Source organism: Triturus cristatus, chromosome 2_2 (assembly GCF_964204655.1).
Source record: "Triturus cristatus chromosome 2_2, aTriCri1.1, whole genome shotgun sequence".
NCBI classification, from domain to species: domain Eukaryota; kingdom Metazoa; phylum Chordata; class Amphibia; order Caudata; family Salamandridae; genus Triturus; species Triturus cristatus.
In genome coordinates, this window is record NC_140582.1 from 235645907 (window position 1) to 235672934 (window position 27028).

The window sequence follows — 27028 nt, forward strand, 5'->3', positions numbered from 1 at the left end:
ATTCAAACCTGAGGTGCAAAATAATATACTCAACAGCCTGTCAACCCCGACTATTTATTCGGACCGGAGGTTGACACCACCCTTGAGAAAATAAAAAAGGACACGGACACCGCAAAGTCCATGGGGGCTCTCCAGACTCAGTCCTTTCGGAGCAGCTCCTTTCGTCGCCCCGGAAATAGAGGAGCAGGTAGAGGACAGGGGTCACAGCAGACAAACAACAAGGGCAATACACAAACCACCTACGATAAAAACACCCGGGGTGGATATCGTGGCTCCAGTACAAAGGGAAGAGGACGCGGCTACGGCAACACCAGATCCTCACCCAAGAACAAGCAGTGACGCCCTCTCCCTTCCTCCCGACCACATAACACCTGTCGGGGAAGGCTACAAAGGTTCCTGTCCACGTGGAACTCCATCACCACGGACAGGTGGGTCAAAGATATTGTCAAATACGGTTACTGTCTAGAGCTAACCTCCACTCCACCCACAATTCCTCCAAGAAACCGTCCTATGTCCTCAGAGCACTTAACGCTCTTACAGCAGGAGGTGCAAAGCATGCTTCTAAAAGGCGCAATAGAGGTCGTACCCGTCCACGAGCAAGGTACGGGGGTGTACTCCCTGTACTTTTTAATACCGAAGAAGGACGGGTCACTCAGACCTATATTAGACCTGAGACCCCTAAACAGATACATTCTTTCCGAGCATTTTCACATGCTCACTCTCCAGCAAGTCCTCCCGCTGCTCAAGCAGGGAGACTTTCTAGCCACACTGGACCTCAAGGATGCGTATTTCCACATACCCATTCACCCATCACACAAAAAATACCTCAGGTTCACTGTTCAAGGACAGCACTACCAATTCAGAGTCCTTCCCTTCGGCGTGACAACGGCACCACGGGTGTTTACAAAGTGCCTAGCTACTGTGGCGGCACATCTACGGAGGCAGCACATACACGTCTACCCTTACCTGGACGACTGGCTCGTTCAAGCGAAGTCAGCCCAGCAATGTGCCAGCCACATGTCCCGCACCATTCACCTCCTTCACAGTCTGGGGTTCTCACTAAATTACCCAAAATCCCATCTCCAGCCCGCACACGTACAACAGTACCTAGGTGCGACTATAGACACTCTGGCGGCCACAGCTCAGCCAAATTTAGTGAGGATCAACAGCATGCAAATGCTGATCTCCAGGTTCAAACCCCAACACTCACTTCCAGCACGAGTGTTCATGCAGTTGATAGGCATGATGGCCTCCTGCATCTTCATAGTCCCACACGCGAGATTACATATGCGCCCGCTTCAGGAGTGCTTAGCACGTCAGTGGAATCAGGCTCAAGGACAGTTGAAAGACCTAGTGTTTGTGAGCGGTCGGGCATACAACTCTCTGCATTGGTGGAATCCTCAAAACCTTTGCAAGGGCCGACCGTTCCAGGAGCCTGTTCCACAAATAGTACTGACGGCGGACGCGTCTCTCCAGGGATGGGGAGCTCATGTACTCCACTACACAGTGCAGGGACTATGGACGACACAACAGAAGAAGATGCACATCAACCTTCTGGAACTGATGGCAATCTTCCTGGCCATGAAGGCATTCAAAGTACATCTGTGCAACAAAGTCGTGTTGATCCGGACGGACAACATGACTGCCATGTACTACATACAGAAGCAGGGAGGAACACACTCTCCACAGTTGTCTCATCTGGCTCAGAGCATGTGGAAGTGGGCCATTCAGAGGAACATGTTCCTCATGGCAGAGCACCTCCCGGGCAAGGACAACCAGATGGCGGATCTGCTCAGCAGACACAGCCACCAGATGCACGAGTGGGAGTTACACCCATCAGTACTCCAACCGTACTTCCAGCAGTGGGGTCATCCAGAGATAGACCTCTTCGCCACAAGCGAAAACGCAAAATGCCAAAGCTTTGCCGCCAGGTTCCCACATCCGCAGTCGCAGGGCAATGCGATATGGATGAACTGGTCCGGCAGATTTGCGTACGCTTTTCCCCCAGCGCCGTTGATACCGCTGGTGGCTCGCAAACTCAGACAACACTCCCTGACACTCGTCCTAGTTGCTCCTACGTGGGCACGCCAGCCATGGTACACCACCTTCCTCGAACTTTCCGTGGTGCCGCATCAAAGGCTGCGGATCAAACCCGCGCATTTGACGCAGAACCATGGAGAGATTCAGCACACAGATCCGCAACAGCTGAACCTGGCAATCTGGCTCCTGAAGTCCTAGAGTTTGGCTACCTCAACCTGCCACCTGACTGTATGGACATCATCAAGGAGGCCAGGAGACCCACTACAAGAGCTTGCTATGCAGCCAAATGGAAAAGGTTCGTCATTTATTGCAGTAATAATGACATTAACCCGCTGGGCGCATCCATCCAAAACATCATTTGTTACCTCTTACACCTATACCGATGCAATCTGGCGTACACCTCTATACGTGTCCATTTGACCGCAATATCAGCCTATCTGCAAACCAGGCAGCACCTCTCACTATTCAGAGTGTCTGCCATCAAAGCATTCTTGGAAGGACTCAAACGAGTCATTCCACCAAGCCACCCACCGGCTCCAATGTGGAACCTCAACCTGGTCCTCACACGCCTGATGGGTCCACCCTTTGAACCTCTCCACTCATGCGAGATTCAATTCCTCACCTGGAAAGTAGCTTTCCTGGTAGCAATCACTTCTTTACGAAGGGTTAGTGAACTCCAGGCACTCACAGTTCAAGAGCCATTTATACAGGTTCACGCCAACAGGGTCGTACTACGTACCAACCCCAAATTCATGCCCAAGGTAATCTCGCAGTTCCACATGAATCAAACTATTGAACTGCCCGTTTTCTTCCAAAACCCACAAACTGTCGCGGAACGAGCACTCCATACACTAGACGTAAGGAGGGCCCTCATGTACTACATCGACAGGACTAAACCCTTTAGGAAGACAAAACAACTGTTCGTTGCCTTTGCCCCACACCACAAGGGTAACGCCATCTCCAAAGCAGGGATAGCCAGATGGATAGTTAAGTGTATTCAAATTTGTTATCAAAAGGCAAAACGCACATTAACTATTCCCCCACGAGCCCACTCAACACGTAAGTTAGGGGCCTCCATGGCTTTTCTAGGAAATATTCCCCTGCATGATATATGTAGAGCAGCCACCTGGTCCACCACACACACATTTACCAAACACTATTGTGTAGATGTGCAATCAAAACAGCAGGCAGCTGTAGGACAGGCTGTTCTCAAAACCCTTTTTCAGACCGCTGCAGCTGGCACTGGTAGCCGCCGCTAATAGAGGGCACTGCTATACATTCTATGCACAGATATGAATTCAGCAGCCCACATGCCTCGAACTGAATATGCTACTTACCAGTATGCATCTGTTCTTGGCATGTAGGGCTGCTGACATTCATATCGCCCACCCTCCTCCCCGGCGCCTGTAGCAGCTGCAGCTCTCAGAATTACTGTAAGCATGGCCATCACTTTCTGTATCTACTCCATCACTGCCACAATGGCGAAAAACAATCTGAGGATGGAGAGGATGCCCATGCGCACTGTAGTCCAGGGGAGGAGTCACCTATCCCAGGATACCTCGAAGACTCTTCCAGGACAACAACGTGCAAACATCCGGACCCAACACTAGGCGGCGATCTATGCACAGATATGAATGTCAGCAGCCCTACATGCCAAGAACAGATGCATACTGGTAAGTAGCATATTCAATCTTATTTCTGGAGCAAAGCAGGGCTTGGTACAGGTAGGTAAAATATACTTTAAATTGTAAACCTTTACACAGAAATGCAATTGAGGAAGGATTTCCAATTGTTACAGGTTGTAATAGTGTCAAAAAGCAGCTTAAATTGCACATTAATTACTTTTAGAATACTTTTTGATTACTTTGACCACTAGGGGTGGTATCCCTAGGTACCACACTGAGGGATCCCACAATACAAAGTAAGACTTGGGTTTAAGTTATACTGACGTTTTTCTCCACACAAAACAGTTGTTCAACACTTGGAACATTTTAGGCCCAAACACGGGTTCCTATGGGAGAAAAAGTGTTAGCGGATTCACATGTAAGTAAACGTGGGAGTTTTGGGAGCTAAGACCAAGGTTCTCCAAGGTCTAGCACCACCAATGGCACTGAGGCAGCTGTGTGCAGTGGCCCAATGTAAGCCATTGGGGCTAAGGGGACCTTTGGATAGGGACTGCTTATGAGCAGGCCACTTGGGTGTGGGAGCAAAGCTTCTGGGGTAAGGTCAGCACTGCAGGGTCCAACGATCAGCACAGGAGCTGAACCATCAGCAGCACTGGGGTGGCCATGTGCAGCGTGCCAAGAAGATGTTTGGGACCCTGTGATTCTCAGTGGGGACCATCGGTTCGGCAAAGTTGCTGCAGGCTCGAGCAGGGAGACTTCCTGAAGGCGACCACTGGCTGAAGTGGTAAGTTAGGTTCTTCGGGGATGCCTGTGCGCTGTCGGTTGGACCACACACAGCCGTGGTGCGTCTGGTGCAGGGGTGTCTTTTGGCATCAGGTTTCTTTACCAGCTCAGGTCGGGGGTACCCTTTAGGTTGAGGCTGCAGGCTACGCTTGAAGCTCGAGAGAGGTCGATAATTACCAGATCCCAGGTCAGGATCGCTGGGGAGACTTCCTCCTGGTGTTCGGCCACTTGAACTCGGGCCGTGGGCATCTGGTGCAGAGTGGTGCAGGATCGCGGAGTCGCTGGATTCTGGTCTTGTAGTCTTTGAGTAAATCTGGTGCTCACAGGAGACTGTAAGGCTCAGCGGCCACCGAGATCATCTGCGGCGTACCCCAAGGCTCCTCGCTCAGTCCAACCCTCTTCAATATCTACATGAGCTCCCTCGCCGCCATCGCACGCAAACACATCATCAACATCCTCTCCTACGCCGACGACACCCAGCTGATACTCTCCCTCACCAAAGACCCAGCCACCGCCAAAACCAACCTCCAGGAAGGAATGAAGGACGTCGCAGAATGGATGAAACTCAGCCGCCTGAAGCTGAATTCAGACAATACGGATGTCCTTATCCTCTGACAATCCCCATCCGCCTGGCACGACTCCTGGTGGCCCACAGCGCTGGGCTCCGCGCCAACACCATCGGACCACTCACGCAACCTGGGATTCATCCTGGACTCCTCGCTCACGATGACCAAGCAAGTCAACGCTGTCTCGTCCTCTTGCTTCAACACCCTGCGCATGCTCCGAAAAATCTTCAGGTGGATCCCCACCGAAACCAGGAAGACAGTCACCCAGGCCCTCGTCACCAGCCGACTGGACTACGGAAACGCCCTTTACGCAGGAACCACTGCCAAACTTCAAAAACCACTCTAACGCATACAGAACGCCTCCGCACGACTCGTCCTCGACATCCCTCGCCACAGCCACATATCTGCCCACCTGAGAAACCTGCACTGACTCCCCGTCAGCAAGTGGATCACTTTCAGGCTCCTCACCCACGCACACAAAGCACTCCACGACATGGGCCCCGAATACCTCAACAGCCGCCTCTCGTTCTACACCCCCACACGCCAGCTCCGCTCCACCAGCCTCGCTCTCGCCACCGTCCCTCGGATCCGCAGAACCACCACCGGAGGAAGATCGTTCTCCTACCTGGCAGCCAAAACTTGGAACTCCCTCCCCGCACACCTACGACTGACCCAGAACCATCTCACCTTCAGGAAACACCTCAAGACCTGGCTATTCGAGCAGTAGCGGCTCCCCCCCTCCCTTCAGCGCCTTGAGACCCTCACGGGTGAGTAGCGCGCTCTATAAATGCCCTGATTGATTGATTGAGTGCAGGGCAGGTCTTCCGGACTCTGGGGGGGCTGCTGACTTGCTGGACACACTAGTTTCTTAGCTGTAAGCAGGTTGGGATCGGAACAGGCCGGTAGGGCTGGGGCAAATGCAGTAGGTGTCCTCTTCCTGGGTCAGCACAGCTCTTCGGTCCTTCTTTCTTCTTTGAATTTGAGAAGGCAAGGTTCAAGGTTGCCTCTAAATACTAGATTTAGGGGCGTTTAAAGAGGTGTGCAGGCCAGGACCAATGTGTTCCTTCCTTGGAGTGGGTTCAACCCCCTATTATGCCACTCTCAGGTGGGAGGGGGGCATGAGCCTCTCTCTCATTGGCTGGGTCCCCTCATCTTCAAGATGGAGGGGACTGAGCTGTGAGCTGTGCTTCACCTTGCCTCCCCACCTGAGGATTGGGGTTGGCAAAGGTGGGGACACCTCTCTTCCTAGCTTGGTTTTCCCGACGATTCTCCCACCCAAAGTGGGGGCCAGAACCGGTGGGAGCCAGTTGCTTGGGGGCAGCAAAAAGGCTAGGACAGCTTCCAAAGGTGGCGGGCCTTTGAAGCTTCACCTTCGTGGACACAGCCTATCCTGAAGGAGGAAGCATGACACCTCTGCCCAGGATGGGCTTTATTTCTAGGTCCATTGAGCAAAGATTCTCTACCCAGGGGTCCAGGAACCTGTCTGGTGGTGCCAAATGGTGGGCATCCATTCAGGAACCACACCATGGCTGGTCGATTTTCAGGGGCATCTCTAAGATGCTCTCTAAGTGCATTTGCTGCCAAACGTCCCAGTGTTTATTAAAGCCATTATGGGGCTGTGGAGTTCGTAATGACCAACTCCCAGACTATATACTCCTCATGGCTTTACTACACTTACGATATCTAAGAATGGGCTTAGATACTGAAAGGGTACAGAGCTCATGTCACTGTGCCCTCACCTGAGAGCTAGTGCACCCTGCTAGAGGGGCGACTTACATAGACCTCAGGCAGTGGGTTGCAGGCATGACACACAGGGATGCGTGCCATGTCGACTCTTCACGTTTTTTGTACCAAAACATGCAGTCTGCAATGGCAGGGTTTGGGTGTTAAGGTACAGGGCCTCTTAGGGTAGCACAATAGGTGCTGCATCCCTTAGATGCCTTTCCTAGTCACAGTGCCCTTGGTACCAATGGTACCTTTTACAAGGGGCTTATCTGTGGTCATAGATGTGCCAACTGTGGGTACAAAGGCACAGTCTTGGGAAAGAACACAGGCCCTGGGGACCTGATTCAGGGACCAAGGGCACATCCAGTCAGTTTGCATCAGATGTCAGGCAAAAAGTGGGGGGTAACCATGCAAAAAGGGGCACATTCCTACATAGTGTCCCTGTGCCAGATGTAGGTCATGGTTGTTCCCGCTACTTTCTGGTGCCCAAAAAAGACCACGGTCTGCATCCTATCCTAAACCTCTGAGCCCTCACTTCTTCCTCCGGAAGGAGAAGTTCAGTATGCTCACTTTGGCCCAGGTTCTTTCTGCCCTTGACCAGGAGACTGAATTGTAGTGTTGGACTTGCACGTCCCTTATTTTCATATCCACATCCTGCCTGCCCACAGACGTTACTTATGGTTCACGTGGGCCACAAGCACTTTCAGTTCACCGTGCTTCCCTTTGCCCTTACCAGTGCCCCTCGGATGTTCATGATGGCGGTGGTCGATGCACATCTGCGCAGATCATGGGTTGCAGTCTCCCACCTATCTTGACGACTGGCTATTGAAGGCAGGCTCGCTCCAGTCCGTCGTCTCCCACCTCCAGATTTCGGCAGCCCTCCTTCACTGGCTGAGGTTCATTATCAACATGCCGAAGTCACACCCGACTCCTTCTCAGGTGCTCCCTTTCATCAGAGCGATTTTGGACACGGTGAAGTTTCGGGCTTATCCTCCCGAGTAGCGAATCCGAGAGATTCTGGCTATGATACCAGTGTTTCAGCCTCTATCCCGGATTTTGGTGAGAATTACTGAGTCTGCGGGGCCTCATGGTCTACTGCATCCTGCTGGTGGATCATGCCAGGTGGAATAAGGTGGCTCTGCAGGGGGACCTGAAGTTCCATTGGGCATCAGGGGAATCTTTCTGACTACGTCCAGATCTTGGAGGGAACTACACAGCAACTGCAGTGGTGGTTAACGATCCAAGATTGGGTCAGAGGCAGATCCATCTCCCTTTCCCAACCAGATCCGACTGTGGTGACAGATGCATCACTTCCGGGATGGGGCGGCCATCTGGGAGAGGCGGAGTTTAGCGTCGTCTGGTCTCTGACGGAGTCTGGTCTACATTTCAACCTTTTGGAGCTCCGGGTGATTTGACTGGCACTGATGGCATTCCTTCCCTCTCTCAAAGGGAAAGTAGTGCAGGTGTTCACGGACAACACCAACGCAATGTGGTACTGCAACTAACCGGGTGGGGTCACTGACCCTTTGTCAGGAGGCTCTCCGCCTCTGGACATGGTCCCTGGTGGCTCAACGCCTGGTGGGCTCTCTGAACGCCAGGGCGGACAAACTCAACCGTCGGTGCCTGATCGATCACGATTGGCGTCTCCATCCAGAGGTGGCACAAGGTCTCTTTCAGATGTGGGCAGAGCCTTGGTTAGATCTGTTCGCCTCCCAAAGAGAACGGGCATTGTCAGCAGTATTGCGCATTGGAGTTTCCAAGGCAGCACTCGCTCGCCAACGCTTTCCATCGCGAATGGAGCTTCGGCCTCCTGCACTCCTTTCTGCCCATACCACTTCTGCCCAGAGTGCTCAAGAAGATCAAGCAAGACTGGGATCAAGTTATTCTTGTAGTTCCGGATTGGGCACGAAGAGTCTGGTACTCTGACCATCGGAGCGTGACCATTGATCCTCCAATCACACTGCCTCTTCAGGATTCTCCTGTCTCAGCAGCAGGCGAGGGTTCTGTAACTGAACCTGTCCAGCCTCTGCCCCCTTGTGTGGAGATTGTGCGGAGGCAGTTGACAGCTTTCAACCTTCCGCCTGAAGTCTATGATGTTATCTTGGCAGCCAGATGTCCCTCCACTAAAACGGTATACGCCTGTAGATGGAACAAATTTGTTTGGCATAGTGCACAGCAAAGGCTGTTCACCTTTCTGCCCACCTTTCAGAGGTTCTCTTGAACATTCTTTCTTTGGCCCAGCCGGTATCTGCTTTGAGCACTCTTAAAGGATATCTTACAGCTATTGTGAGAAAGTGGCTCTGTATATACTGTTCCCAAATAGGTACAGGGTGTACAGAGTCCACAGTCCCCAGGGGTTTGGCAGAGGCTAAAGTTGGATATAACCTTACTCTCTAAAGTGGTAGCTTGGTCGAGCAGTAAGGCAGTATCAGAGGACAGTGTAAAGCATTTGTTGCACACACTCAGTCAGCAAATGGTCCCACACACTCAATAACTGAACTCTAGGCCAATGGTTTATATATAAAAAATATATGCTTGTTTTATTTTAGAACCAACAATAGGTATTAAACTATACTTTCTCAGAACGAGATGCGTTATATAAATACTTTTGCAATATGCAATTGACTTTTGTAGAAAGTTACAAGTGGTTGCAATAGGCAACACAATTCTAAACACAGTAATGCATTGAGTTCAATGGAAGTTTCAAGTTATTTGCCACAGATTACTTTTAGGATTACTTTTGGAATTCCAGGACTAGATCCTAGATTCAGTACTTGGAATCAAGTGATAAAAGTCGACTTAATTACTGTGATGATTTTTAGACAATATTTTGCTATTTTAAAAGTTGACACTTAGAAAATATTTAATAGAAAACAGTCAATGATTCCCTATGGCAGGAAATTCAAGTTGCAGGTATAGTAAGTTCTCGTTACTTTTGTAATCCAGTACTGTGTGCCTAGACTCAGTACTGGGACCTTTATCCAAAACAGGTAAGTAATTACGTTTTCAGATATTATACGATTTTTAAAGAATATGTAAAGATTGCAGAAATTGACAGAAGAAATTTCACTGAAAAACAGTCAATGATTTCCTATGGGAGAAAATTGGGTTACTGGTAAGTACAGTTGTAAGTATTTTTCAGAGTCAGTGCTGGGCACCAAGATCCAGCACTGGGAGCTCACCTAAGAGCAGGTGAGTATTTTCGTTTTCGTTACTCGGCTGATTTTTGGTGAATAATTTAAGATTTGAAAAGTCCACACTTAAAAGAAATTTCAGGAAAAAGCCAGTCAATGTTACCCTATGAAGAAAATTGAGTTATCAGTTTAAAGGTAAGGTTAAGGTTCTGGGCATAGACTCGGGTGTCTCCCAGGGTCAGGTAGGTAAAGTTGGTTCACCCTCAGCGACACAAGGGCGGCCGGGTGCAGAGAGAGTTAGGCCCAATGTTATCCTATGAGAGGTAGGGGGGCCTTGGTTGGTGGCTGCTGACTAGCATGCCACGCGGCTGTGGGAGCTGGGCTCCTGGTCACTTACTCAAGGCAAGTGTTATAGGTGTAGAGATTGCACTGCCAGGGCCACTTGGGCGGCTGGGTGCAGGGTGCTTTTGAGTCTTCGGGCGCTCAATTGATTTCAATGGGAATCTCCGGTTTAGAAAAAGACTGCAAGCTCGGGGACGAGGATTCTTCAGGTGCCACCACCACTTCGAGAGGTAAGTTGGGTAGTTGGAGGATAGTTAGGTACCCCGCGATTGGGCACAGGGGGCCGCGGGGCGCCGGGTGCAGGGGTGCCTTTTGGTGTCGGGAAATCTTACCCTCTGTTGATCGCGGTTTGGGGGGACCTTGTTCTGAGGCTGCAGGCTTCTTCAGGAGTGTCGAGGGAGGTCCTTGGGTGCCGGACTCGGGGTCACAGTCGCCGTGGGGTCGTCCTCGTGGTCTTTGTTCACTCCGGAACAGGCCAGGCTTGGCTGGTGCAGAGTGTGCTGGGTTCACGGTTCCGGGCTGCTGCCAGGGATTAGAAGTAGATTTTGAGTAGAGCCTCTACTCATGGGAGTCCCAGGGCTTTAGAGTCAAAAGGTAGCCAGATCCTCCGGGGTTTGTGAGGTTGCTGGCCACAAGAGATGCCGGGTTGGAGCAGGAGCAGGTTCGAGGGTCGACAGGCTGGTAGAGCAGGGGCCAAAGCAGTTGGTGTCTTCCTCTTCTTAGCAGCTGCAGGGCAGGTCTTCTTTCTTCTAGCTCTTCTTCGGATTCTGGAATCTGGGGAAGGAAGGTTCAGGGTGCCCCTAAATACTAGATTTAGGGGCTTTAGTGGTAGGTGAAGGGCATGGACCAATGGGTCCCAGTCCTGGGGTGGGTACACCCCCTATCCTGCCTCTCTCCTGTGGGAGGGGGGCAGTAGGCTAGTCCTGATAGGGTAGGGCTTCCCATCTTCAAGTGGCGAGAGCACGGAGATGTGCTTCACCTCGCCTCTCCCACCTGAGGGGGTGGGGTTGGCAGGCCGGCTCATACCTTGTCATTATTTGGGGTTTCCGGCCAAGCTTCCCGCCAGAGTGGGGGGTTGCAGTGGCCTGGGGAATCTCAGAGGCAGCATGCCTTTGAAGCTTCCCCCTGCCCATCCTGGGGGAGGAGATTTAGCACCTCGCCCTAGATGTGCATTGTTGCAGGCCCAAGAGAGCAGGGGCTCTCCTACCCAGGGGTCCAGCAACATGTCTGCTGTGTGGCAGCCTAGGCAGCCTCAGAACAGACGTGGATTATAGGTTAGGTTTTAGGGGGCATCTCTAAGATGCCCTCTGGGGTGCTTGGTACATTAAATCCCACACTGGCATCAGTGTGGGTTTAATGTGCTGAGAAATTGGATACCAAACTTCTCAGTCTTCAGTGTTGCCATTATGGTGCTGTGGAGTTCGTGTTTGACGAGCTCACAGCACCATATACTCTTAAATGGCAGCAGTGCCCAGGAATGGACCTGGGTACTGTAGGGGCACAGGGCTCCTGCTCCTGTGCCCACACCATTGGCATAGGGCACCCAGCTAGAGGGGTGGCTGATGTATGCCATGGCAGTGTAGGTGATGGGCATGGCACACAGGGATGTGTGCCATGTTGACTCTTTGTTTTGTCTTGCACCCAGACACCCAGCCTGCAAGGGCAGTGTGTGTGTGTAAGGGTACAGGGCCTCTAAGGGTGGCACAATGAGTGCTGCAGCCCTTGGAGGCCTTCCCTGGTCACAAGGCCCTGGGTACCTAGGGTACCATTTACCAGGGGCTGACACGTGTCCAGGGTTTGCCAATTTGTGTTTTGTGTTTTTAGGGAAGGAACATAGGCCCTGGGCACCTGATTGGCAGGAGTCCAGGGTACACACAGTCAAAGTACATTCAGCAATTCAGCAAAAAGTGGGGGCATACCATGCAAGAAAGATGGCACTTTCTCACAGCTATTGCTGCCTTTCTACCCCTTTCAGATCAGCCTTCTTTATTTAAGTCTCCCATTTTTACTATGTTCTTTAAAGGCTTGACTCATTTGTTTTCTCCATCTCCTTTCATGATGCCCCAAACTGATTTTTTTTTTAAAAAAAAAATTTTTTAATTTTTTTTTTTTTTTTTACTTGCATGCTCCTTTCAAGCCCCTTCATAATTATCCTCTTAGGCTGCTGACTGTCAAAATTGTTTTCCTTACTGCCATCTCCTCTACTCACACCGGTCTTTCCATCCGGATAAAGTGGTGCTTTGAATGAAAGCTTCTTTCCTTCCTAAAGTGGCCACGCCTGTTCATGTGGGACAATCCATCACTTTGCCCACCTTTTACCCGGCCCAATGTGTCTCCAAGGAGGAAAGACTCCACCATCTTGACCTAAAACATGTTGTTTTTTTATCTTGATCGTGCCAAGGACTTCTGGGTGGAGGATCAGCTCTTCATTGGCTATGAGGGTGCCATGAAAGGTTGGGCTGTTCAAAAGCAGACCATCTCTCGATGAGTTGTCCTCTGCATTAAAAATATGCTATTCTTTGGCGAAGGAGGAACCTCCTGTGGGGTTGCGTGCTCGCACCACTAGAGCAACAGCAACAACCACTTTGTTAGCACGTGGAGCCCACTGCTTGATATTTGTCAGGCGGCGACATGAGCATCTATGCACATGTTTACCAGACACTACTTCCTAGACAGTCAAGTCCGGAGGGACGGATACGTTGCCCGTTCGGTTTGCCAGGACTTTCTCGTATGATCTTGGTTTGCAGACCCTCCTCTGGGGATGGTATTACCAGGGTATCTATTCTAAGGTAAGGAAACTACAACTAATAGTCTCTATCAGTTGAACAAGTTGCTTACCTTCGGTAATGATGTATCTGGTAGAGATATATATTTTTTAGATTCCTTACCGCCCCACCCATCCACCCCGCTTTGCGAACTGATTTCTAGGGATAGGAACTGCCTTACAGGGATCTAGTTTGGACACATCAGTGGTCAGTGTCTTTCATGGCTCTGCGCTTCCGGCGTGAAAAGTTGTATCTGAAAGAGACACGTTAGTGATAGATTCCTTAACTTAGAATATCCCCAGGCGTGGAAAGTTTTTAGTCAGCAGTACCCCTGCACGTCAGTAGGTGGCGTCGTGCGGCTACACGTCCGTTGCTGGCGTCGTAAGCGCCGAGATGAAGTCACGGAAACTACTTAGGCGCCCCCCATGCGCGCTGACGTCAGTTCTTTCTTTTTCAGCGCCAGCAAGCGCAGATCCGGTTAGAGCACGTACCCTAGTCACTTTTTGACTGACTTTTTGAGACTTTTGTCTCTACTTCTTTCCTGGTGCCGCGTAGGGATGCCTGGGTTTAAATCCTGCGGGCCTGTCGCCGTACGATGTCGGTGGCCGACACCCATGGCGTCTTTCTTTACTGTCTGGAGCGCGACCATGACTCCGGTCATGTTCTGTCTGTCTGGCCATGGCACCGAAGGCTTTGCGGGAGCGGTCCCGAAAGCTGCTGGAGGCCAGGCAGTAGTCTCCACGCCATTCGAGGTCCAGGGGTTGCTCGAGGGACCGACTGCGGAGCCATCATCATCGCTTCTCGGGGTCAAAGTATTCACCCTCGGAATCGGGTGAGAGACGTCACAAGGAAAAGTCAAATGAGCTTGTTTGCGCTCCGACATCCCCACCCGTCGGTCTCTAGACGCGGACAAGCGGGCCAGGGGTCCTTCCCCTGCGGCTCTGTTGGAGCCTAGGAGTTCCGCGGCCTACCCGCCCTATCAGGGTCTGTCGGCGACTGTGGCCCAGGTGCAAGAGTCCCTATTGAGAGTCCTTGCGTGCCTTAGGCTCCAGCCCCGGCGCCGCAACGTCCTCCGTCAGCGGCTCCAGACCTGACGCCGCCATGGGTTCCATTCGCCCCACCTCTGCCCTTGCCCGAGTTTCCAGGGAATTTTGCTCCGGCTTGGGCCCCTAATTGGGACATGGCGACGGATCGGCGCTGACCGTTACCGGGTGCCCGGCGCCGTTGGAGCATTCGTTTTCCCCTGTGCCTTCCGAGCCGCTGCCGCCTGTGCCTCGGGCTGTGGAGGAGGGGGATGACTGGGAGGGGTCAGAGGACCCTCTTGCACAGCAGTGCGAGTCTGAAAATGAGTGGGTGGAGGACTCGGAGGATGCAGGTTGCCTTGACCTCTCCTCTAAACCTGGATTTATGTCTCCTCCCGCTGTCATGGAGGAGGGCGCCACATATACTTTGGTGCTCCGTGGAGCAGCTGAGGCCCTTGACCTTGATCTGCCTACTGTCACTCCAAAGATGAACCTCCTTACTGAAGTGCTTCAGCTGGCGGCAAGTTCTATGGAACTTCTGCTTCTGTTTAATGAGGCCTTGATGGATGTTTTGATGGGCACCTGGTCTAGGCCAGCCACAGGGGTTCCTATGGATAAGAAAGTGGCCAGGCGTCATCGCCCGGCACCGGCCTTTTTGACAACTCATCCGACTCCGGAGAGGCTGGTCATTCAGGCCTCCACTTCCCAAAGTGCGTTCCCTACTGCCCCGCTGGATAAGGAATCGAAAAAGCTGGAGCAGTTTGGCAAGAAGTTATTTCCCTCTGCCAGCTTAGGGCTGCGGTCAGTCAACACCGCATGCCTCTTGGGCTGCTACTCTCACGCTGTGTGGGACACAGTGGCGCAGACACTGCCCTTGTACCCGGAAGAGGTTTGGGCTATACTTTCCCTGGCTGTTGCGGATGGAAGGGATGCTGCGAAGTTCGCCATTCGGTGTGAGCTGGACACCACGGATTCTTTAGGGAGAGCGATCTCCACAACAGTGGCCCTGCGTCGCCATGCCTGGCTGCGGTCCACCGGGTTTTCGGGGACCGTCCAGAGTTCCCTCATGGATATGCCTTTTGATGATACTTTCCTGTTTGGCGATAAGGCAGACAGTGCACTGGAGCGTTTCAAGGACTCTCGGGCTACGGCCAAGTCCTTGGGTCTCTCCACCACACGCCTGGCCACGTCTAATTTTCGTGGCCATGGAAGGGGCGCCCCTGCACGCTCGTTCAGCCAGAAGCTGCGCAGAACCAAACTCAGCGTGGGCATGGAGACCACCGTGGCGGCAGAGGGGGCCAGCGTGCGGGTCAGTCCACCTCCGCTCCCGCAGCATCCGCCTCAGCCTTCCTAGTCCAAGCTTTGGGGTGCACCCCAAACTAGTGGGCAGCAGGATCCAACATCACCTCCCCCACTGGCGTTCTGCCACTTCAGACAGGTGGGTGCTGCAAATCGTCCGGAGGGGTTATCTCCCTCCCCTTCGAGTTTACCCCCCCCAACCATGCCACCTCAGTTTCAGCGCATGTCGAGGGATCACTTTGTGCTTCTCCAACCGGATGTCACGGCCCTCCTGGCCAAGGGGTCCATCGAGTGCGTTCCTGGGCCAGAAGTAGGACGTGGTTGTTATGCCCACTACTTTCTGGTCCCCAAGAAGGACAAAGGGGGCCTGCGCCCCATTTTGGACCTCAGGAACGTCGATCGCTTCCTCCGGAAGGAGGAGTTCAAGATGTTGACTCTGGCTCAGGTTTTGGTTGCCCTCGACCCTGGAGACTGGATGGTAGCATTGGACTTGCAGGACGCGTATTTTCACATTCCCGTCCTACCGGCGTTACCTGCGGTTCCAGGAGCATTTCATTTTGCCGTGCTCCCCTTCGACCTTACCAGCACCCCTCGGGTGTTAATGAATCTGCGCAGGTCATAGGTGTCAGTCTTCTCCTACCTCGATGACGGATTGTTGAAGGCGGGCTTGCCCCAGACAGTCGTCACCCACCTTCAGACTACGGCCGACCTCCTGCATTTGCTGGGGTTCTCCATCAACGTGCCTTTGTCGCACCTTAGTCCCTCTCAGAAGCTCCCCTTCATCGGAGCGGTTCTGGATTCGACGCAGTTTCGGGTTTATCCTCCCAAGCAGTGAGTCCGGGATATTCAGGCTATGATTCCGATCTTTCAGCCTCTATCCCGGGTTAGTCAGGATGACCCTCCGGCTCCTGGGCCTGATGGCCTCCTGCATCCTGCTAGTGCAACATGCCAGATGGCATATGCGGGCTCTGCAGTGGGACCTGAAGTGCCAGTGGGGCACAGCATCAGGGCAACCTGTCCGATCATGTCCAGATCTCGGAGGGCACTGCACGACAATTGCAGTGGTGGCTCACGAATCGCGATTGGGTCAATGGCAGATCCCTCTCCCTTCCCCAACCGGAGCACACAGTGGTGATGGATGCATCCCTCCTGGGATTGGGTGGCCACTTGGGAGAGGTGGAGATCAGAGGCCTCTGGTCTCCGGTGCAGTCCCAGCTCCATATCAACTTTTGGAGCTTTGGGCGATCCGTCTTGCACTGAAGGCATTCCTTCCCTCTGTCCGGGGAAGTGTAGTGCAGATGTTCATGGACAATACCACCGCAACAAACAGGGCGGGGTGGGGTCGTGGATCCTCTGTGCGCCTCTGGACATGGCTGGAACATCAAGGCATTACCTTGGTGGTTCAACACCTGGCAGGTTCTCTGAACGCCAGGGCGGACACACTCAGCCACCGGTGCTTGATGGATCACGAATGGCGTCTGCACTCGGAAGTGGCGCAAAGTCTCTTTCTGCAGTGGGGAGAGCCTTGGTTAGATCTATTCGCCACAGAAGAGAACGCGCAATGTCCTCAGTTGTGCACTTTGGAATTTCCAAGGCGGCACTCGCTCTGCGAGGCTTTTTGTCGCGAGTGGAGTTGCGGTCTGTTGTATGCCTTTCCGCCTATACCACTTCTGCCCAGAGTGCTGAAGAAGATTCGACGCAACCAGGCCAAAGTCATCCTTGTGGCTCCGGATTGGGCACGAAGATACTGGTATCCTGAGCTACTCAGCATGGCGATTGAACCCCGATCCGTCCGCCTCTTCAGGAGGATCTTCTGTCGCAGCAGCAGGTGACAGTCCTCCACCCGAACCTGCCCAGCCTCCACCTCCATGCGTGGAGATTGAGCGGCGACAGTTGACGGCTTTCGATCTTCCTCCCGAAGTCTGTGATGTCATTCTGCCAGCCAGGCGTCCCTCCACTAAGACGGTATATGCCTGCCAGTGGAACAAGTTTGTGGCATGGTGCACAGCAAAGTCTGTGGATCTCCTTTCTGCCCCTCTTTCTGAGGTCCTTCTGTTCCTACTTTCCTTGGCCCGGCAGGGCTCTGCTATGGGCACTATCAAAGGTTATCTTTCGGCCATCTCCGCCTTTCTAAGGTTCCAGATCAGCCTTCTCTCTTTAAGTCCCCGTTTGTTAACCATTTCCTGAAAGGCATTACACACACGTTTCCTCCCGTGCCTTTCATAATGCCTCAATGGTACTTGAATCTTGTCTTGACCTATCTGATGTGCGCTCCTTTTGAGCCCCTTCATAACTGTCCTTTCCGTCTTCTCACTCTAAAGACAGCTTTCCTGGTAGCTATCACCTCTGCCAGAAGAGTGAGTGAGCTCCAGGCTCTTTCTTCTAAACCTCCTTACCTTTCTGTTCATCCGGACATGGTGGTTTTAAGAACCCGTCCTTTCTTGCCAAAGGTTGTCACGCCCTTCCACATCGAGCAGACCATCACTTTGCCCACCTTCTTTCCGCATCCTTCAAAAGAGGAAGAGAGGCTCCACCGTCTGGACCCAAAACATGCGCTCTCGTTCTATCTGAAGCCCACACAACAGTTCCGGGTGGATGACCAACTCTTTGTTGGCTTCGTGGGCACCAAAAAAGGTTGGGCCGTGCACAAACTAACCATCTTTCGGTGGGTCGTTTTGTGCATCAAAGCGTGTTACTCGTTGGATAAGAAGAAGCCTTATGTGGGGCTGCGTGCCCATTCTACCAGGGCAACAGCAGCCACTGCTGCATTGGAATGCGGCGTCCCCTTGCAGGATAATTGTCAGGGAGCTGCGTGGGTCTCGCTGCTCATGTTTACCAAGCATTACTGCCTTGACAGTCAAGTCCAGAGAGACTGCTTCTTTGGTCGATCTATTCTCCGTGACTTTCTTGTGTAATCTATTTGCAGACCCACCACCGGGGTTGGTATTGCTGGAGTATCTATTCTAAGGTAAGGAATCTATCACTAACTTGTCTCTTTCAGATGCACAAGTTACTACTTGTGTAGGGATATATCTGTAAGAGGCATTAGTTAGTGATAGATTCCTTACTGCCCCACCCATCCTCCCCGTTCTGCAAACTGATTTCTAGGGTTAAGGTCATCCCTTTCAGGGCCCTAGTTTCATGGCACCAGTGGTCAGTTTCTTGCATGGCTCTGCGTTCCTGGCGCGGAAAGTCTTGTACAGAACTGACGTCCGCACGCATGGGTGGCGCCTAAGTAGTCTCTGTGACGACATCTCGGCGCTTACAGCAACAGACGCGGAGCCGCTCGACGCCACCTACCGACGCGCAGGGGTACTGCTGACGAAAAACGTTCCGGATCCAGTCTGATGCCTGGGAATATTCTAAGGTAAGGAATCTATAACTAACTAATGTCTCTTACAGATATATTGTTACACAAGTAGTAACTTGTGCGTTAAGAACTGATGTCAGCACGCATGTGCAGTGTCTATATAGGTCCCGCGACGTCATCCCTGTGCCCACGTACGGCCACGGAGCCGACCGACACGCAAGGGTATTTCTGATAAAAAGTCTCCGGATCCAGACTGATGCCTGTGGGAAATTCTAAGGTAAGGATCTACTACTAATAAATGTCTCTACCATATGCATCCTTACCAAAGGTTAGTAACTTGTTCTTTTATTTGGTTAATGTAAAGACAGGATGCTGGAAATCCTAATTTTTATTTTAAAGCAGTAGCATTGCTTAACAGGCAAAGTAGCATTCTTCAAAACTTAATTGCAGAATTTGAATATTTCTCCTGGAATAAGTATGTGTTCTTGGAAAACTGATTAGTATCACTCTGGTTCAGATTACAGTATTGTGCAGTGCAGTGCATTTGTATGCTTTTACTTGATGCTTCTTAAAAAATTTGAATCTAACTGCCAGGGCTTTCCTTTTCTTTCTTTTACAGTTAAAGGCTTTAGGTTTCCCAGAAGGACTTGTGATACAGGCATATTTTGCTTGTGAGAAGAATGAAAATTTGGCTGCCAACTTCCTTCTACAGCAGAATTTTGATGATGACTGAGCGCAAGAGACTTGTACCTTTTATCTCACACTTCACACCAGTGCATCACTCTAACTCTGGTCATTGAATTCCAAGATAATTTTGGAAGGCGGGGGGAGGGTGCAGGTCATATCCACAATTATTGGTGTGGGGACTGGGGAATATTGTGTGGCAGATAAAAGGATATTGGGCAATGAGAAGTACAGCAAAGGTCTGCTTAAAGGAGATGGGGCAACAGTCCACATGTAATATAATATACAACCAAAAATCCGCTTTTGCCGGCATTTAGTTCCTTCTATAACCGTTGGGCTGTTTTGTTCTAGGTTTTCACAATTTACTTTGAGCGCATTAGATCCAGAAATTTAGTTTATTGCCCTGCTTTCAGATTCTTCTTACGTTGCATTGGTATTTTGAAAATCGCCTCCAAGCTACCTAGAATATTCCATCTGTATCTCATAGTAACACTGGATGATGGCTTTCTAAAATCTATGAAGGGATAGGCACGACTAAAAAGCAGAAACGCCAAAATTTAAGTTGATTTTTGCTGCTTTGAAAGGACCTCTATCAAAATTTTTGTGCAGAAGTAACACATTACTCTTTAACCGATATTAAGGATAATTGAAAATAGTTTTCTTGCTATTTTACAGCTCTAAAGGAAATTCCTAATCAGTGAATGTGAGATGCCCTTTTTCTTGATACGATTTGAGAAGCTGTACACCTACAGGCAACTTATTTTCCTGTTTACATTTTTTTTCTTTTTGAAAAAATGGTAGCTATCTAATTACTGTTTACTTCAATGTCATATTGCAGTAAAAGTTTTAAAACAACTGTTGCACGTTTGGTTATGAAGAGCTTCTTTACTGGCATGAAATGTTTGCCTATTTCTTTCATGTTAGAAAATACAACCTTTTACTTGCAAGTGTATTTTTAAATTTGCATACATTGAATAACATTATTTTGAAACCGCTTTGCATTAATTTGTAATTGTCTTCCCTTAATCACACAGCATGAATCTGTGCAATGGTAACAAAAGGTCCGATTGCTGTAATTCCATACCTGATTGTAAATACAGTGTCCTTTCTGAAGAGTTGTAAATCACATGACTAAATATATTTTTTTATATTTTACTACAGCTTATAGCTTTAAAATTAAATGCCTCCAACCACGAATGTAAGATAGTACAATCCCATACATATAGAACACTAGGTTTCCACATTTGATTTCTGTTATAAATAATACATTTGGCTTAAGTGCACCACAGTTTGGGCTAGGCACCCCTGTCTTAACTGTCTGAAAGCAAATAAATGTGATAATAGTGGCAAATAAAAGGACATCGAATGTGATAGAAATGAGAAAATAGAGTTTTGGTATGGTAAATCTACTTTTTGGCAAGGGCTACCGATTGTGGAGGTGCGATTATTTCTCCCTCCACTGTCACTTTTAAGGAACATTCTGGCTCTTCTTGGGACTCTGTTTAAGCTCCTCTCCATAAGGATTACCTTGTGTTAGATAAGAGCAGATCCGGCACTATAATTAAGTCTTTCCTCTGTGAAGGCTGTTCTCAGGTATTCAAAGAAGGCCATAGGTAAGTCCCCTATTAAAGAAACCTACTCTAAACCCAGAGGAATAGTCTAACTATAGACCCATTTCTCAGCTGAATTTCCTCGGTAAGCTTTGCCAAATCTTTATCTCTGGGATCTTTCCAGCTGTTTTTAATAAGTTATTCCTTTGGCCCATTTAATAGTCATTTGGGTAAAAATAAATCTATAAAAAAATGGTATACGGATCATTGTTAAGCTTGAAGGCGACCATCTGACTGCTGTGGCTAAACTGCATGACTGTCTTTTTAATGTTCAGAGCTGAATGAGCAGAAATACTCTTAATTGTAAAGGGAACAAATCCGATGTTATGCCCTCCTAAACCCCCTGATCTTTCCCTTTTGGCCCTCTTCATTAGGCATAGCCCCTCCCCTGTAAAAGTTGTGAAGACATTGGGAGTAAGCATTGATTCAGCACTTTATCGCATCAGATCTCAGTGGTGGTTAAATCTGGTCTTTTCCACCTATTTGCTTTGAGTTGTGTACTTTACCTTTTCAGTCCGACTCAAACTACTCCAATTCCATTTGTAAGCTCATGCTTAGATTGTGGAAATGCTATGTTAGAGGCATGTAGTGCTGTAGATACACATGCTTAGCATACTTCCGCCATCTAGTGTTTGATCCGAATGTGTGCAAGTTGATTTTCTTCGAAGTTTTTCAAGTCGCAAGGTAAAATGACGACTCCTATTGGTGATAATGCGCATGGGCATCGGCTCCATTGTTTGTTTTCTTTCCGCCATCAGGTTTGGATGTGTTTGGTGGCGCTCCAGTTCAAGAAAGCTTAGGGCTCCCTTAGGTTCTTTACACCTTTCTCCATTTGTCTGCATTGTTTGCGATAGTTTCCATTCTTACGTATTGAAATACATACTAAAAATCTCGCTGTCAGTTCAGCAAGCTTCACTTGCCCTTGCCCATTCGAGCATATTCTTTTTATCATCTGCTTCCATTCACACTGTGTTGCTAATGGAACAAACTTCCTTTCGTTTTTGACCCTCCTGCTGTGCAAAATATCCAAGGACCAATCGATCATCAGGTTTACAACCTTAGCCTGTCGCAAGATCATAGAGAAGAAGATTGAAGATTGTTGACCTTTCAGATCGAGAAAGACATGGAGGGACTGTAGGGTAATATCGCAGAGAAATGCAGCGTAGAGAGATCAAGAATAAACCAGAAAACTTTGGACAACAAGATGTTGAATAACACGAACAAGAAACCCTGGAAACCTTTACAGCTGAGGAAGAGGCCTTCTCCAGCCAAGAATCTTCATCCGACTCAAATGGAAAGTCTCAAAATCGAAGACATTTCTCCGGGTCAACGAACCGGGAGTACACATGCCTCTGTAGAATTTATTAGGAGACTCAGGACCGAGTGAATATACAGCTTCTGGGCCTCCACTGCCAAAAGGCCATGGAACATGTAACAGTGGTCCAATTGTAAAGACCAATGAAAGGGATCAAGCTAAATTAATTAACGTATTCTGGTCCATGGAAGGCACCAAACATCCAATACGGATGCCCCGCCCTCGGCTCTGAAAAATAAGCAGAAATTTCCACATTCTGCTTCGGCCCAACCAGCTTTGGATCCCAGCCATTCAACTCATTCCTTGGCTCCCAGCACCCCATGGCCCAACAAACCGGTTCCTAGCACAAAGGCAAAAGCTCTTTAGCATGAGAGACAAAACTCATTCAGCACCGAAAGAAAAATCCACTTCCGCAACTAATGAAAAATAATTGTAAAAGCTGTACAGCATTAGCCTCTAACATTTCAGCCCCTGCTTTGTTTCGAAGAGGCCATTGATAGGCCACCTCCTCCTAAAAAGAGGAAAAAGGACATAGCCACAAGCCCTATGCCTCCTCCTTTATCTACTTCACCACCACTTTCACCACTTCAGTCATACACTGGTACAGGGGACATTAAACCACAGGGGTCGCCACAATCTCCTCGTGGAGTTGATTCTCATCCTCAAACCACAGATCCCTGGGACAACTGATGTTGATCCTCCAGGGGATACTGACCCTGACCTTTATCCAGCCAGACCATCACCTTCTGATGCGCTTCTTCTTACCAGGGCCTTTTTGCTACGGCGGCTGCTTATCACCAGGTTCCATTACGTAAAGACACTTGGCGATTTCCTATTTGAAACCCTCTCCAATACCCTAAGGGTGATTGAGTCCCGCCCCATGCTAAAGGGGATGCTCCGACATGCTGAGGATATATTTAAACACCCCGTTCAAACAGTCATCACACCCAGGGTAGATAAAAAATACAAAGTGGCATTAAAGGACAGCTTCCTCCAGACTCTGTAGTTTCCAATGCTTGCCAAAGAGCTAATTCACAGACCTCAGCTGATGCACCTTCACCTGACCGAGCCAAAACGCTTCAGGCAAAAGGGTAGCTAGGCAACATTCCAATCATTGGTGCATCGCTAACATCCAGTCTCTTATTAGCGAGATACGATAGATGGATAATTAAATACATTAAAACATGTTATGCCAAAGCTAAAAGAACTTTGCCCACACTACTCGTAAGATAGGAGCTTCCATGGCTTTCCCGGGCAATATTCCATTAGCTGATATATGCAAAGGAGCTACATGGTCTACACCATACACTTGAACTAAACATTGTGTGGATGATTTAGCACACCAACAAGCCAAAGTAGGTCAGTCAGGGATATGTGCTATTTGAAACAACTGCATCATCCACAGGTTTGCCACTGCTGTTAAAGAGGGTCTGCTTAACAGTCTATGCTAAACATGTGTACCTACAGCCACACATGCCTCAAACAGATTATGGTCCCCTTAAGCATCTTTTCGTGGCATGTAGTGCTGTAGATTCACATGCGCCCACCCTCCTCCCTGGACACCTGCACCTGTGGCCGTTGCATTTCATTTATATTACCTTACTTGCATGGGCATCTCTTTACTGACACTTACTTTTACTCCATTTTCACCTGCCTGCGGGAGCCAATGTCCATGCGCATTACCACCGAGAAGAGGAGTCGCTTTACCTCGTGGCTCAAAACACTTCAAAACTTGCACACATCCAGACCCACCACTAGATGGCAGAAGGTATGATAAGCATGTGAATCTACAGCACTACATGCCACAAACAGATGCCTACAGGGTAAGTAGCCTAATCCCTATCTGGGCTTGCATTCCTCTTTGTTGTGTAATTTGCCCCTGATCTAGAATTAGGCAGCCAGACTGGGGTGTGGGGTGAATTAAATTAGTTATATTTCTCCTCTTTTAGTTTCTTTACACTGTGAAGGACAGTATCCTTTATGAACCTCTCTGGTTTATAAAGCAGTCTGTTTTCCTGATAACTCCTTTCTTCTGCCCAATTTTAAATGAGATATTCTCCCTTGTGTGCTGAGATCTGAAAACCTACAGCTCCTTGCGATACCTAAAAGTTATGGATGGCTAAGCCTTTTCTGCACAGCAAGGTGTAATTCACATCTCCTATAGCTCTGGTTTGAACCCCATTTATTTAAAATTTGAAAGTTATTAAAAGTCTGGTTATTTCCATGATTTTAGCAGCTTACTGGAGCTTTGGTGTATTTGTGCTTGTTACAATGCACTTTACAAATACTAAAATGATTGACATCACACTTCACTGCCACGTGATTGCTGTAGTAGTTGAGTCCATAGTTCCCAACTCCTATAATTATTTTGAGATTGGGGCTGGAATACGGTTAATGGGGCCCACTTTCATATGGGTCTCTTTCCATCGAGAGAATACAACCAAATTTAGACATAAAGTGCTGATTAAAATTCCTCCTTCTAAACTTGCTTCTCCATGGAATCCCATTCAGAAACCAGCAAACCCACCTCAAATGTTTGAATTGTTAAGTCATCAGTTTAAAATACTTTTATCTATCGATTTATCAAATGTTCAATACCAGTAGTATTAAAAGAATCAAAGTGAACTCATCACAACACATATTTTTTAAGAGATCAACGATTGGCGGATCGGCCCACACCCATCAGCGCGCACAAACTAATTTCTACAAAATGAATTAAAGCTTCATTTTTCGAATATTGGTATCTTTCATACATTCACGTGCTTTCAGTATTGTACCTCCGTGTATGTAAGTCCGTCTGTAAATATTTAGCAGGTTGTGTTTTTTTTATTAAGCATCCTAAAAGATTTAATCTGCAACTTATCTTTGTCATATGGTGTGTGTGTGTGGTCTTCTTTAAGTGGATAGGCCTTTGGTTCCAACCTTAGATACTATCAAGTTCTGGTAGCACACAAAAAGTACTTATTCATTAGTTAATGCCTCACTGGGCGGTCCAACTGCAGTTCATGAAAGATAACACTGGAAAACTGCAAAGTTAAAAAGATTTTTTCCTCTATCTCTGGATCTTTCTCTAATTCAAATGTGTTTAAAGAGGCCAAAGCCATAACTAGCTGTGAAGGTGGGGCAGTGAGAATTGTAAAAAAGCTTCTTCGTACAGGTTAGCATTCATCCTAATGCAATAATGGTTTGCGAATGTGTGCAGAGCAGCTTCTTCAAAGTTGCATCCTTGCAAGTTTCTTGCAGAGTTGTGTTCTCATGAAGGAGTGCTGTATATAACCTATCCCTTGTTTCATGAGCTGCGAATCGTCCCGGCACTGATAGTCACACTTATCCAGTATTAGGGTATCTTTCATAGATTCACATGCCTGAATCATTCCCAGTCGTTGGGATGGGAGTCCCCGGTACATAAATAATGTCCCATTAGACATGTACAGTAATAGGCCAAGGGCCTCACATTAGTAACATCTCCATGTCCTTTTGTAAAAAGGACCAAACTCTAGAAAAGAGCCAATCAGCTATCACCACCCTCTGTAACCCACCTGGAAGGAGCTCTAGTCCCTCAGATTTTCTACCGCACCTCATGCTAAGGGAGTCTCTCCTGAACTCTGCTCAGTTTTCCTTGTTTTCTCGATTTCCAGTGAATTTTTCTTCAGGATTCCTTCTTCTGTGTGAAGTTCTCAATATCTTCATGGCAGATACTCCTAAGAAAGGCCTTTTAGGCCCTGTGCTTCCTGTGGTAAAAAGAGGCTTCATATTGATGACCAACACAAAGACTGCCTATACTGCCTTCACCCGGACCACTCCTCGAAGGACTGCAAGGTATGTCGTACCTTTTCTTCAAAGACACTTAAAGATTGGAAGGGACGCCTTCTAATTTAGCTGCAGAGACTTAGATAAAGACCAAGTCCTGTCTTCTGAGGAGAGCTAAAGCTGCTCTACATCTTTAAAATACTCTCAAAAAAGGCCCAGAGTTGCTTCTCCAGGATCTTCGTCACAGCCCGCTCAAAAGAAGACGCACTAAGTCTTCGGAGGCTCCCCTTAAGGCTTTACCAACAAAGGTTTCTCCACAGGAGGTTCTACACACCTTTAAAAATGCCTGGATCCACCTCGTCGACGACTGCTTCGTCGACGGTGAGAAAATCCCCATCTACAGCTGTGGGGATAACTTTGTCGACGACGATCGTCTCCACCTCTTTGGCATCTAATGCCACGACGGCGACTTTATCGTCGACGGCTGCTAAACCTGTATCATCGACGATTAAAATTAAAAAATCGAAGAGTGTTTAGTCGAAGTCTACCCCGTCGACAACGAAGACGACACCGTCGACGGGAGCTTTGTCAACGTTTCCTTCAATTTTGCCAGTCGGTGCTTCACTGTCGACGACTACTCCGACGACTGGCTCGTCGACGACACCAGAGTCCAAAGTGGAGAGTGCGTATGCCGATCTCAAAATCACAAAACGCACGTTGACACCTGCCCTGACTTCTCCTAGCAGGGTCCAGCAGTTACCTCCGACTCACCTTTTCGAAGAGGAGGAAGATTCAGACGGTGGTGGTATGTTCGGAACTGCAACAAATACTTTGGAACTCCATGTCAAATACCAAGAGAGTTCGGACTATGACGAACAAGAACCAGAAGACCAGCCATATTATCCTGATAACAGCCATCCTCCCCAACCTCCCATGGTCTGTCTACCCGCGTCTTTGGTTTCTGACCTCCAACTTCTGATTACTGACTGCAAGCAGAGATTTCCTACTTCTGCTACGTCTCCTGCTCCGGTTGTCTCTCCGCCGCCAAGGCTGCAGCC

General features: G+C 49.1%; 1 protein-coding gene across 2 annotated transcripts in view; it reads left to right on the forward strand.

Annotated features, from left to right (window-relative positions):
* The window catches only part of RAD23B (RAD23 nucleotide excision repair protein B), a 354987-nt gene extending 334832 nt beyond the window's left edge, over positions 1-20155 (forward strand). For both annotated transcript variants that reach the window (XM_085641292.1, XM_085641291.1), the window contains exon 10: positions 19231-20155. In XM_085641292.1, coding sequence (XP_085497418.1) covers positions 19231-19344 — 114 coding nt within the window. In that variant the 3' untranslated portion in view covers positions 19345-20155. The remainder of the gene's footprint in view (positions 1-19230) is intronic.
* The last annotated feature ends 6873 nt before the right edge of the window (positions 20156-27028 follow it).